At 41.8% G+C, this 12947-nt stretch overlaps 1 protein-coding gene across 1 annotated transcript in view; it reads right to left on the reverse strand.

The window, feature by feature from the left end:
* The window catches only part of slain1a (SLAIN motif family, member 1a), a 104859-nt gene extending 93571 nt beyond the window's left edge, over positions 1-11288 (reverse strand). Inside the window, exon 1 of the mRNA XM_041199785.1 lies at positions 10475-11288. Coding sequence (XP_041055719.1) covers positions 10475-10929 — 455 coding nt within the window. The 5' untranslated portion in view covers positions 10930-11288. The remainder of the gene's footprint in view (positions 1-10474) is intronic.
* Between the last annotated feature and the right edge of the window lie 1659 nt (positions 11289-12947).

A 12947-nucleotide genomic window follows, 5' to 3' on the forward strand; every position in this document is an offset into this window, starting at 1 on the left:
TAGAAATGGGGTGGCAAATCCCAGAAACGGGACCCGCCAGCCATTTTTAAAAGGCTCCCGAGTCATCCCAATTCGGCAAAAATCCAGGTCTATAGGTTTGAAGACGATTGAAATCCTGCATGCAAACAAACACAAATTTCTTCAACCGCAGGTGTTAAAAAGCTAAGACTAACAATATTATTTCGGTGGAGGTTTGCAGTAAATAATTATTTAAAGCCCAAGAGAATTTTAATGCGGATAAATGTAGGATAATTCTCATCAAAACAGAAGAATTATAAATATGTATAACATGCAGGAGTTTTATTTTGTCATCAGCCACTAGCTTGCAGGATACATTGACGGGATACATCGCCTTAAAAGGAGGGCATCATGAAAAATTCAGGAAGCTGATTTATTCAAACTGATTTCAACAAAACAAAAAGAAATTCAGCAAATCAGTAGACACTGCAGATTGGTACTCTGTCATCTGGCAAAGTCAAAAACTCTACGATTGTTATACGATATGACACAACCATCTAACGAATCACGGACCTGCACTTAGGTGATTTTTTTTTTAATTCATTCATAGGATATGGGCATCACTGCTAAGCCAGCATTTATTGCCCATCCCTAATTGCCCTCGAGGAGGTGGTGGCGAGCTGCCTCCTTGAACCGCTGTAGTCCATGTGGTTTAGGTGCACCCACAGTGCTGTTAGGGAGGGAGTTCCAGCATTTTGCTGGGTTAATGAACAAATTACCAATCAGGTTGTCCTGTGCTCCGAATGCACAGTAAACAAGCAGCTCGAGCCCAATGGCTGAGGCTGAACAGGAAATGGGTCTTTCATCATATCCCAAAAGCAATAGGCTCATGCGGAACAGTTATTGCAAAAGCAGGTCAAGTACTGGGATCCATCTACAGGGCATTTGATTACAGTTTTTAGTTACCCCAATATTGTGCAAGGGTGAGACCAAGTGTACAGTATGGGGTCCAATGTTGGGCAACCATAAATATTTATTTAACAAGGTGGTCAGAGCGATTTTAGGAATCATTGGTCTAAATTATGAAAAGAGGTTCAAAAATGTCAGTTCTCCATTGAAAATTAGTTCAGTCAAGGAAAAGTAACACAGGTCTTTAAAATAATGAAAGATTCAATATGATAACCAAACACCTTGAACTTGGACAATGCCCCCTAGGGGGCTAAAGTGTACATGTTTACATGAGTTTAGAACATTTATACGCAAATCACAAAAACACTCCACTTCCTTGATCGCTTGAATGGATAATGGGCGCATGACAGAGGAGAACACTGAATCAGGTTTAACCGACATTGTTGTAGGTCAATAAAAATAGAAAATACTGCAAAGAGGGAAAAGAGAGATTATGACATTTCAGATCAATACACATTCAAAACATCATAACCTATCTGTTTTTCTACATAGATGCTGCCTGGCCTATTTATAGCAATTTTTGTTTTTATTTTAGAATTCCAACCTAGCAGAGGAATTTATCATTCTGTAAAGTAGGAGATCAACACCGGTGACAATGGTTCAGATTAAGACAAGGTCAAATTTGCAAGCATGAACTATGGATGGCAAAGGCCATCTACTCAGGGTTGAGAGTTTCTCCCATGGGTCTTCATGTGATTGAACAGGCCAATTCTCGACCCACAGCTTTTTGAGAACATGGGGCGGGACATCCCATGAGGTAATGTGATCCGGATTGCAGGATTTTTTTCCCTTTCTTTCCTTCTCTGCAGCCGCTCTGCCCCATCACTAAGACGTTGTGACTCAAAGCGTGGTGCAGCTTGATGGACAAGTTGAGACCATTCTGAATGATTGTTAGCGATCTCCTCCCAGTTATTAATGTCAATGCTACCATGCTTTTAGGAGAGCTCCAGAGCATCTTTGAAGTATTTTCGTTGCCCTCCCCTGAAATGTTGACATTTGAGAGCTGAGAAAACTGGACCTGGCGGGGGAGATAGTTTTCAGCCATCCGGACACAGTGTCCAGTCAATCAAAGTTGGTTTTGCAGGAGTTTTACCTGAATGCTTCTGGAGCTGACTTCAAGAAGGACACTAGCACTTGTACGATGATCCTCCTATTGAATCCAAAGGATATGGCAGAGGCATTGTTGATGGAATTTCTCTAGTGCTCCTATGCCTCACTGCAGTACAGGGACATTGTGACTACAAATTTTTCCTAACACTCAGACATCCTGTACACTTGGACATCCAGTGATATCCTCCCAGAGACACAATGTGGCCTTAGACTTTTCAGAAGAACCTCTGACATGGTCTTTGTTGCCAGACAAATCCAAGAAAAATGTCAAGAACACCACCAGGAACCCTTCAGTACATTTATCCACCTGACCTACGCATTTGACTCAGTAAATCACAAGGCTCTGTAGATTGTGCTCGAAAGATATGGAGGTGCAAGAAACTTCATCACAATCCTGCAACTGTTTCATGATGACATGACTGCAACAGTCTTGAGCGGGGAATCTGAAGCAGACACCTTCAAAATCCGGAATGGCAAAAGGCACAATGTGCCAAATGGCATTCTCTCACTCCTGACTTTCTCACATTCAAAGAATAGTCCATTATGTTGCACTGTTGCCCACATTAATTTTAAGCCACTGGGGTACATTTTATAGAAAATCGATTTTTTAAATAATTCATGGTAAAATCAGATACAGTACTGTACGAGACATTGAGAGGTAGAGAAAAGTGCTACACATACTGGATATCCCAAGGAATTATTGCTCAAAACTTATGATCAGCATTAAAAATGGTGTATAAATCATATCCTTTAACACCTTTCATAAGGTGTTCTCTAAAAAATATTCCAGGTTATTCCTTTATAATTTAATTCCATTGCCACTATGGACAGCATGAGCGCTATCACCATATGACGGGTTTAAATTGTTCATAACTTTGAATATTTTCTTTAAAACAAATTTTCAATGGAAGAACAGTTGCTATTAATAAGAATATGAAAGGGATTTCCTTGAACTGTAAAGCATACTTATCAGGAACTGTTACAAGTAGAGTTTTTTCTGAAAACTTTATACCTGTGTCCAAAACAAAAAGCAGCTACCAGAGAGTCAGTCCCCTCTGAACCAAAGCCTGTACCCTTGCACATGCAGGAACTGGGGTGACTTGTTACAGAACAAACAATTAATCTTTCACTACAGAAAACCAGATGTAACGTGAGATGTCCGACAACATTTAAAGCAGTAAACATCACACTGTTAGACTATATTCAGTCGAAAAGAAATAGTTCAATTTGTTGATAAGCAATATGTTACATTGAAATAGAAAAATAAAAACACAAGAGACTAAACTGTATGTTATTAGATTTACAAAATTGCATAATTTTAGACATCTACACTCCGGCCACAGAACATTGTTCATTGGGGAGTACATAATGGGCATTTGAGAAGCCACTCCCTATGACAGTCCATCCATTAACTTAAGCAGACAAAGAACATAGGAGGCACGGCTCCAAAGTTCTGAATTTTTTTCTGAAGGAGCAGACAGACAGCTCAAAATAGCCTAGTTCTTTTCAGTAGCCTCTCCGATAGACCTTAAATGGGAGAAGATATTATACAAAGCCCTGTAAGCACCCTCACTTGAATGAAGCCATTCAAAGACCCAAAAAACTACAGGATGAACTGCAAATTGTATTTGATGCTATTCTTTGATGCAAAGGGCACAGAACCAAATGTTTGAAAAAACTTGCATTTATATGGCACCATTCACTGCCTCATGTCACCCCAAAATATCTTATAGCCAATTAAATGCTTTTGAAATATACTCACCATTGTAATGTAGGAAACACAGCAGTCAAGTTGTATGCAGCATGGCCCAGGAGCAGCAGTGTGAAAATGACCAGGTAATCCGTTTGTTAGTAACAATGGTGGACGGATAAAAGTTGGCCAGAGTACCAGGCAGAACTCTTCCACTCTTCTCCACCCATTACAATAGTGACTACTAATGGACAAAGAAGTACTTGATTGGCTTCAAAGTGCCTCAGAACGTCTTGTCGTCATGAAAGGTACTATCTAAATGCACATTGTTCTTTTCTGCAAGCTGTTCCACAAAGTATTTTGTGCCCACCTGAGAGGGCAACTCATCAGAAAGAGAACACCTCCAACAATGAAAGAACTCCCTCAGTGCTGCACTGGAGTTGGTGGGTGTTTCTGAACAATATACAACTGAAATCTTCTTAGAATAAAACCTCCTTAATCAGCCAATCATTTTAAGATGTAACAGATGTCTATAGACTTCCATTTATTTTTAATGTTTACCAGCAACTGAAACTATTGTGCTTGACTGATGTACGTTGGAGTTAAAATATATTACAGCATTGTCCTTCAAAGGAGCTATTATTTGATTAGTACTTTGAATCAAACTTCCACAATCCACCTTAGCTAAAGATCAAAAGATTCTGCCTGCATTCTCAGAGACAACTGAACTTTGGTCTTCATTTTCAACTGTGGTCAAAAAAGACAGCTTCCATTCGAACAAAAAAGTTGCTTCAAAATCATTTAAATTCCTATTCGACAAAATGAAAATTTTTCTTTCACCAATGGAATGGTCCTGTTATTTATGATAAAATTAGGGAGACAGGCTTCAAAAGAAAAGTGGAAATGAATATGTGGAAGAAAGCAAGTAGGGGGTAAGGCAATATTGTACCAGCTGAAAACCCCAAATAAGATGAAGGAAAAAGCTTTGTGCTTCAGATTGTCACCGTGTAAGTATTCTATTTTGACATTTGAAAACCATTTCCCAACCTCAAAAATCTAAATTTCTACTCCGTGGTCGCATTCCTTCTTTAACTGTTCATCCACTTCACTGCCACACGCAGTTCATTCTGTGCATCTTTCACTGATTGCCCCCTACTCTGCTCCTTTCATTTCTAGTATGGCTGTCACACACTTTTTTGTCCTCTTCCTTCTTTTTTTCTTTCTTCCTTGATGGAGAGATTGAAGCTGGTGGGATGCTGCTGCTGATTGGCACTGTGCTCATTTTGGAACTCGCAAGGGGATAGAAGGCAGTCTGCAGGTTGGAAACGCTCAGCAGCCCCGAAGCCTGGCAGGTGTGCTTGAAGGCTGATAGTGGAGGCTGGCAGGCCTCAGGAAACAGACCTGGGATCCTTCAGCAGTCAAGGACTGGCAGCACTGTTCAATGTACAGTGGAAAAAACACCCTTTCCCAACTGACAAGTATCTCCTAAAAACCCTTAGGTATATGACAACATTTGTGAAACAGTTCAATGAAACGAACATGCAGCAGTTCAAGAAGGTGGCTAACCACGGCCTGATCAAGGCCAATTAGGGATGGGCAACAAATGCCAGCCTTCCCAGCAACACTCACATCCCAGGAACATATATTAAAAAATGCAGATTTTAATATTGGAGTGACTTTTGACTTGGAAGCAGTACAGCAAGGAAAATTTGTAATTTCTTTAAAACGTTTGTAGAATCAAATTGTTTTTAAGAATGTTTGAAAAGTACTTTTAAGAGTTTGTATCAATTATAATGGGATCAATTGTAATTTTCTTAGATAATAAAAGATACAGGTCCATATGAGTAGGTGACATTTGGCCAGGAACCAGTACCAACAGGAAGAAAGTTAAGACCAGAAACTGTGTGGCTGGCAGACACTAAGGAGAGCTTCAGATGTAAAGGAGGTTTACAAGCAGAGAAGCTGGAGGATGAAGGCAATCAATGCACAGATGCGGACACAAGCAGAAAGTAAAGAGGCAGAAAGAGAAACTCAGGACTCTTGTGAGGAGATGAAGCAAATCTCTCTCAGGAAAAGGTCAGTTTTTCTATTCGGCAGAAAAGGAGATGGGAGTTCTTGAAGACACTGTGAGAGATGGCTGAAAAGGTCTAAAATCTGGAAAGCTATGTGAATAGCTTGGAGACATGAAAAAGCTGGGTGTTTTCCCAGAAGTGGCCAAACCACAAACCAGGTTAGTTCAAAAGGGAGTCTGGAAAGCTACACCATCAGGGCAATTATGATAAAATGGAGAGAGGGTTTGTAGAAACGTGCCTTGCTGATGATAATTGTAGCTGTGAAACTGAATGTGAAAGCTGTTGTTGGACAGGTCTCTAGACCTACCCTGCATTAACAAAGAACAGCATATTATGCAACTGTGCAGCTACACAGTGCCAATGTCCATGGAAGTGATGCAACTTCTTATGGTTGCAGATGTATATTTGTTGTATGGACTATTAAAAGTGAAAGCTAGTTTTTCTTTGAAGTTTCATTTGCCTGTGAATTCATGTTTAGTTTACATTAATCCTGATTCGCGTTGAAGTTAAAGTTGCAAAAAGTGGAATCTTCTCGATAATTTCTTCATTTAGGGGGGTGTCATAAAACAAATTTGTTTATTTTGGTTTACCATTTCCCCACAAGGATTTTAAAAAAATCTATAATACCTCTTTGGGTTTTCAGAAAAGATTTGAAGATTCTGTTTTTGGGTCTTTGCAGAACAAAACAGCTGAATCACTAGAGAAATATTATCAGATTTACGGACAAAAGTAGGTAGTAACTTTCTACGATTCATTTTTTTTTACATTTACTTATAGCTTTGTCCCTCCAGATATGGGTTGTCCCAGTGAAAAACTTGGCTGCAATGTTTATTATTACAGATCAATTGCTGACAGTGGGATGTTTTAGAAGATGAATTAAAGTATTCACACTTTACATTTAAATCTGACAAACGAACATAGGCATCTCGATGCAGCTCACCAAACAGAGGTCTGAAAATCAGGTTGGAGGAGTCGCGATTGCAAAGGGTGTGGGTGCACAGACCCAGATTATTTTTGTGATCTCCCATGGAGCCCAAATTCTGGAATAAAATGGCCATCAGCTTACTAATTGGGTCATAGGATACCACCTATTTAAAAAAGAGAGGTTACTGCCTGAAATCAGCAAACCTAACCAAATGACAAAACTGAAGTGAAGTTCTCTCCAAATAGCCACAAAAATGTGTTAGGCACTACCTCATCAGAGTAACAACCACATTTTGATTTTTTTCCATATCGTCATACCAACTATTCCATATAACCCCTCAATAAGACTGTCAACTTGCACCATATTGTGAATCTGTGGTCCTGGAAACTTGACTGAGGTTGCCCACACTGGTTTCATATACGAATGTAACAGTTAGCAGTGAGGGGAAATTGTTCTCCATCCATCTGGTCTGGATTCAATCCAAGATCCAAAAAAACAGTCCATACACCATACATTCCCCAAGTTCATTTTTTTTTTATTTTCACTAAAAAGCTATTCAAGAGCCACTGCTCATTTGTAAAAATTCCATTGGCTATTGTTGTGGGAAAGCAGACAATGTTAAATGGTCATAAATCTAGCTTAAAAACAGCAACCTGTAACACTAAGTGATTTTTTAAGACATGCTATTGAGAAATAATAAAATAAAACAAAATGCATTGGACAGGAATTCATTTGATTCACTACAAATGCAAACCCTTTGTTTTGAAAGACTGGAAATAACTGCGCCTTTTATTCTGGAACTAAAATACTCCTGGTTTTTAAAATGTATTATGTTTGCTTCTTTTCAATTGTACTTCTGTTCAGGCACATTTTACTCATGATTCTGGCCCAAGCTTCTAGAAATGCAATATATGTCTGTACTTTACTAAGGGATATTAGAAACATGTTACAACAAATTTTATGAATGATAGCATCTGATCAACAGGCATAACATGGGGAAAATAGCAGAGGCTCTTCCCATCAGATTTCCACCCATTCAGCACTTTATCCAATTTTCTGAACAGCTTTGGTACTGTTTCCAAAAACGCCCACCAGTGTGTGGTTAATAGCAGTAAAATCAGCCCCCCAGTTGATTTATTTAGTTTCTGTGCCATTTCTCAAGAAAACAATCAGCCATTGAAAATACTAGCACCATTTTGAAGCTATTTCCTGCCAGCTTGGCTCAATGGTAACACTTCCACCTTCTGACACGAGCGATAGTGGATTTAAACCCACCTGTCATCTCCCCCCCCACTCGCCCTCCTGCCCCAAAACCAGTAGTTATAGATTCACAAGCCAGCACCGAGGTAACACTGTAACATTACAGGTGTCAGACTCAGGTTTATCTCCTGGGCTGGGAGGTGGGAAATGGCAGTCACCTCATCCAGGTGTTGTTACAGGTCAGCTCGGTTAATTTTACAGACTAGGCCAAGAAGTCAGCAGGAAACAGCTACCTAGGCTTTAAAGTTAGGTGGCTGGAGAATCCAGGAAACAGTCGCTGGCACAAGGAAACAGTTCAGAGAGATTTCCAGTCAGTGGAGGAGTGGCTTTGAAGCCTGAAACAGGGAGACCCATGGTTTCATGGTGGAACCCAAAGGAAATTACAGCTCCTCCTAGTCCACAAGGAAATCCAGAAAATAAAATTTAAAAACTTATTTTGGTGGGTCTCTTCTGTCCCTTGTCAACATTGTTGCCAATAACATTAAAATTTAGCAGCATCTGCTGTTAGTGAGTGATCTTTTTGTTTCTCCCTGGTGAGAGAATGATATGCAGCCGGCAGTATTGCTTGAGGTTGATGATTATGTACTGTTTAAAATAGTTATACTGTAGGTGCTGGAACCTATGTTCCTAGCCAATTTTCACACAGCAACTCTTTTTAAAACTTATTTTATAGTGTGTTGGGCAGAAGATCCACTTGAACTTGAAAAGTAACATTTTAATGATCAACAGGAATGTTTCGCGATCAACGGGCACTGTGGGATAAAGTGTATATTTTAAATGCAATCATATCACGTAATTAGAGATTTGCTGCTTTATTAAACATACTGTTTAATCAGACTTTGCTTGTTTATTATATTAGAGGTGCTATAGGGCATTCGCCACAATGCTTTTGCATTCTTGTTTGATGACATTGGAGCAACTTGAGTGTCATCAATATCTTAAAAAATAACACACAACTGGTATACTATATTCCAGTGGTTATTGTGCAACAGCAGGTATATTGAGCACAGAAATTGGGGGTCTGGAGTTAATTAAAGGATTCCTGCATTCTCATTTTCCATTACAGTCAAGCATAAAGTCAGTCACTATAGGCTTATAAATACCAAGGACTGCTATATCATCACGTCAAAATGTGATGGGCTGCAAACCACTTCCAACACACAATGGTTTTAAATTGTGTTTTAATTTTTAATGAGAAAGTTAAACTGGTAAATAATAATCTGATTTCACTATGGTCATTGATCTCCTTTTCAATCAAAAGGAAGATTAACATCATATGGCACAACATTAAAGGATCAGAAAAATACACCTTAGACCAGTCAACCTAGACTCAGGCCAGGATGAAACTGTTTTATTATTACAGAGTCTCATGTCAATTGGCAGATGGTATAAAACATAACAGACACTAAATCTCAGCAATTATTACAGACTTGTACACTGTGTAGACTAGTGGCACAAACATAAGGGTAAATCTTGAGGAATACAGCAAGGTAGAAATGGCAACTTGTCAAATGCTAGTAGAATGTGATGAAGCACTGAGTTTGAACAAGTGGTGGGGAAAAGGGATGAGGAGCAAGAGGGGAGAAGGAGATAAGAAGGGAAAAGTGGGGATGAGGAGAAGAGGGGGAAGAGGGTGAGGGAGACAGAAAGAGGTTGATGGGGAGAGGGAGACAGAAAGAGGTTGATGGGGAGAGGGAGACAGAAAGAGGTTGATGGGGAGAGGGAGACAGAAAGAGGTTGATGGGGAGAGGGAGACAGAAAGAGGTTGATGGGGAGAGGGAGACAGAAAGAGGTTGATGGGGAGAGGGAGACAGAAAGAGGTTGATGGGGAGAGGGAGACAGAAAGAGGTTGATGGGGAGAGGGAGACAGAAAGAGGTTGATGGGGAGAGGGTGATGGGGAGAGGGTGATGGGGAGAGAGGGGGAAAGAGGGTGATGGAGAGAGGGGGGGAAAGAGGGTGATGGAAAGAGGGGGGGAAGAGGGTGATGGAGAGAGAGAGGGGAAGAGGGTGATGGAGAGAGAGAGGGGAAGAGGGTGATGGAGAGAGAGAGGGGGAAGAGGGTGATGGAGAGAGAGGGGGAAGAGGGTGATGGAGAGAGAGGGGGAAGAGGGTGATGGAGAGAGAGGGGGAGAGGGTGATGGAGAGAGAGAGGGGGAAGAGGGTGATGGAGAGAGAGGGGGAAGAGGGTGATGGAGAGAGAGGGGGAAGAGGGTGATGGAGAGGGGGAGAGTGTGATAGAGAGAGAGGGGGAAGAGGGTGATGGACAGGGGTGAGAATGGGGAAGAGGGGTGAGAGAGAGAAAGAAGGAATAGAGAGAGAAAGAAGGAATCGAGAGGGAAGAGGATGAGAAAGAGCGAAGGAGATGAAGAAGGGGAAAGGGATGGGGAAGAAGATGAGAGGAAAAGACATTGAGCTCTCGCCCATCAACTAGTAAAATGGCTATCTGCAAGCGGACGACAAAGGCAGTAAGAAAAGGAGGCAAACAGTACCAGTTGTCCTCGTCTCCGCTGCAGCGGCCGTTGTCCAGGTCCAGGGTGTCCACCTCCTCCAGGAGCAGCCTGGCCGAGCCGGAGCAGCTCAATGTCCGGGGAGCCGCTTCGCTGCTGCCGGGAGGTGGCCGGCAGTGACTGGGAGCCGGGGGGAGGTGGTGGTAGCTGCTGCTGCTGGTGGTGCTGGCGCTGGGGTAAGCAGCCGAGCCCGGGGGAGGAGGGCAGTAAGCCGGGCTGGCAGGAGGGTAGAGGAGAGCCGGAGAGGAGGAGGAGGAGGCAGAGGCAGCGGCAGCGGCGGCGGCGGCAGCAGCGCTCGCCCGGCTCTTGAGCTGCTCGTTCTGCCACTCGAGCTTCCTCACCAATTCCTGCAGCTTCTTCACCTCCAGCTCGGCGCTCACCTTGGAGCTGACATCCCCCGCTGCAGCCCCCATCACCTTCAGCAGCGGCGCCTCCATCCTACTCTCCTCTCCCCTCACCCTCGCCAAAAAATAAAAAAAAACCTCCTGGTGCCTTTTTGTTTCCCCCCCTCCCTGTCTCGATAGGACGAACAGGAGCTACTGCTGCCTCCCGAGATTCCTCTCCTTCTCTGCCCTCTTTCTCTCTCTCTCTCTCCTACACAACAAAGAGCTGGCGAACACTGCGACTCGGGTTCTGTAAAACCCTCCTCTCCATTACAATCCGTGCCAACTCTCTCTCAAACAGCAACACTTATTCTGCATGTCAGTGTGTGTCTGCTTTCCTTTTTTTTTTCTGGATAACACCATCAGGCGACACTTATTTTTTTTTCTCTCCTCAATGCGTGAAAGCTTTTATTCCAAGAGGTTTTTTTTTTAAAAAAAGGGGGTTGTTGCTGTCCCACCAAAGCGCCGCCCACTTCAAAGGATTAATGTCGTCTTGCAAGAGAACCACAACTCGTTTGTAAACACCCTCCTGTTAGCTTATTGCCGCATCGTTCCTTCATCTGAATGTTTTTAATGCATGTTTTAATCTGTTAGTTTTATTGCTGCAAATATGTATATGCTTCAACATGTCTAGCACATGTGACTCCTTCAAAGAACTCCAATAAATTGGTTAAACATGATTTCCCTTTCACAAGTCTGCGTGTACGCTTTAGTATGTTCCAACACACACGGTTATACTCCAGTAAACCTCAATTTGCTGTCAAAAAACAGCAGGGTGGTTATTTATGCACAATTGCACAAATATTATTAAAGAGGTTATAACAGGGCACTTAGAAAAATTCAAGGCAATCAGTCAAGCCAACGCAGACTTGTGAAAGGGAAATCATGTTTAACCAATTTATTGGAGTTCTTTGAAGGAGTCACATGTGCTGTGGATAAAGGAGAACTGGTGGATGTACTGTACTTAGATTTCCAGAAGGCATTTGATAAGGTGCCATCAAAGGTGATTGTGGATAATAAAAGCTCATGGTGTAGAGGGTAGCATATTGGCATGGATAGTAGATTGGCTGGCTAACAGGAAACAGAAGGTAGCCATAGATGGATGTTTTTTTCTGATTGGCAGGATGTGATGAGTGGTGTGCCACAGGGATCAGTGCTGGGGCCTCAACTTTTTACGATTTATGTAAATGACTTGGATAAAGGAACCGAAGGAATGGTGGCTAAATTTGTTGATGACACAAAGATAGGTAGGAAAGTAAATTGTGAAGAGGACATAGGAAGGCTACAAAGTGACATAGATAGGTTAAGTGAGTGGGCAAAGATCTGGCAAATGGAGTATAATATGGGCAAATGTGAAATAGTTAATTTTGGCAGGAAGAATAAAAATGAAACTTATTATCTAAATGGTGAGAAATTGCAGGGCTCTGAGGTGCAGAGGATGTTCTAGTGCATGACTCACAAAAGGCTAATATGCAGGTACAGCAAGTAATTAGGAACATTATGAGAATGTTACTGTTTATTGCAAGGGGAATAGATTACAAAAGTAGGGAGGTTATGCATCACTTTTACAGGGCACTGATGAGACCACAGCTGGAGTACAGTGTTCAGTACTGGTCCCCTTATTTAAGGAAAGATGTAAATGCATGAGAAACAGTTCAAAGAAGGTTTATTAGACTCAAACCAGGAATACATGGGAGGAAATGTTGGACAAGTTAGGCTTCTATCCATTGGAGTTTAGAAGAGTAAGAGGTGACTTGATTGAAACCTTTAAGACCCTGAAGGGTCTTGACAGGGTGGACGTGGAAAGGATGTTTCCTTTTATGGGAGAATCTAGAACTAGGGGTCAGGATTTAAAAATAAGGGGTTGCTCAATTAAGACAGAGATTAGGAGAATTTTTTGGGATCATGAGTCTTTGGAACTCTTTTCCTCAAAAGGCAGTGGTAGCAGAGTCTTTGGGCAGAATTTTGCGGTCGGCGAGCAGGGGGTGGGGCCCACTCGCAGACGCGTAAAATGACACAGGATGAGGTCGGGCGGAATCCTCGAATTCATCCGGCCCCATTTAAATTTTCAG

The sequence above is a fragment of the Carcharodon carcharias genome, chromosome 11 (assembly GCF_017639515.1).
Source record: "Carcharodon carcharias isolate sCarCar2 chromosome 11, sCarCar2.pri, whole genome shotgun sequence".
NCBI classification, from domain to species: Eukaryota; Metazoa; Chordata; class Chondrichthyes; order Lamniformes; family Lamnidae; genus Carcharodon; species Carcharodon carcharias.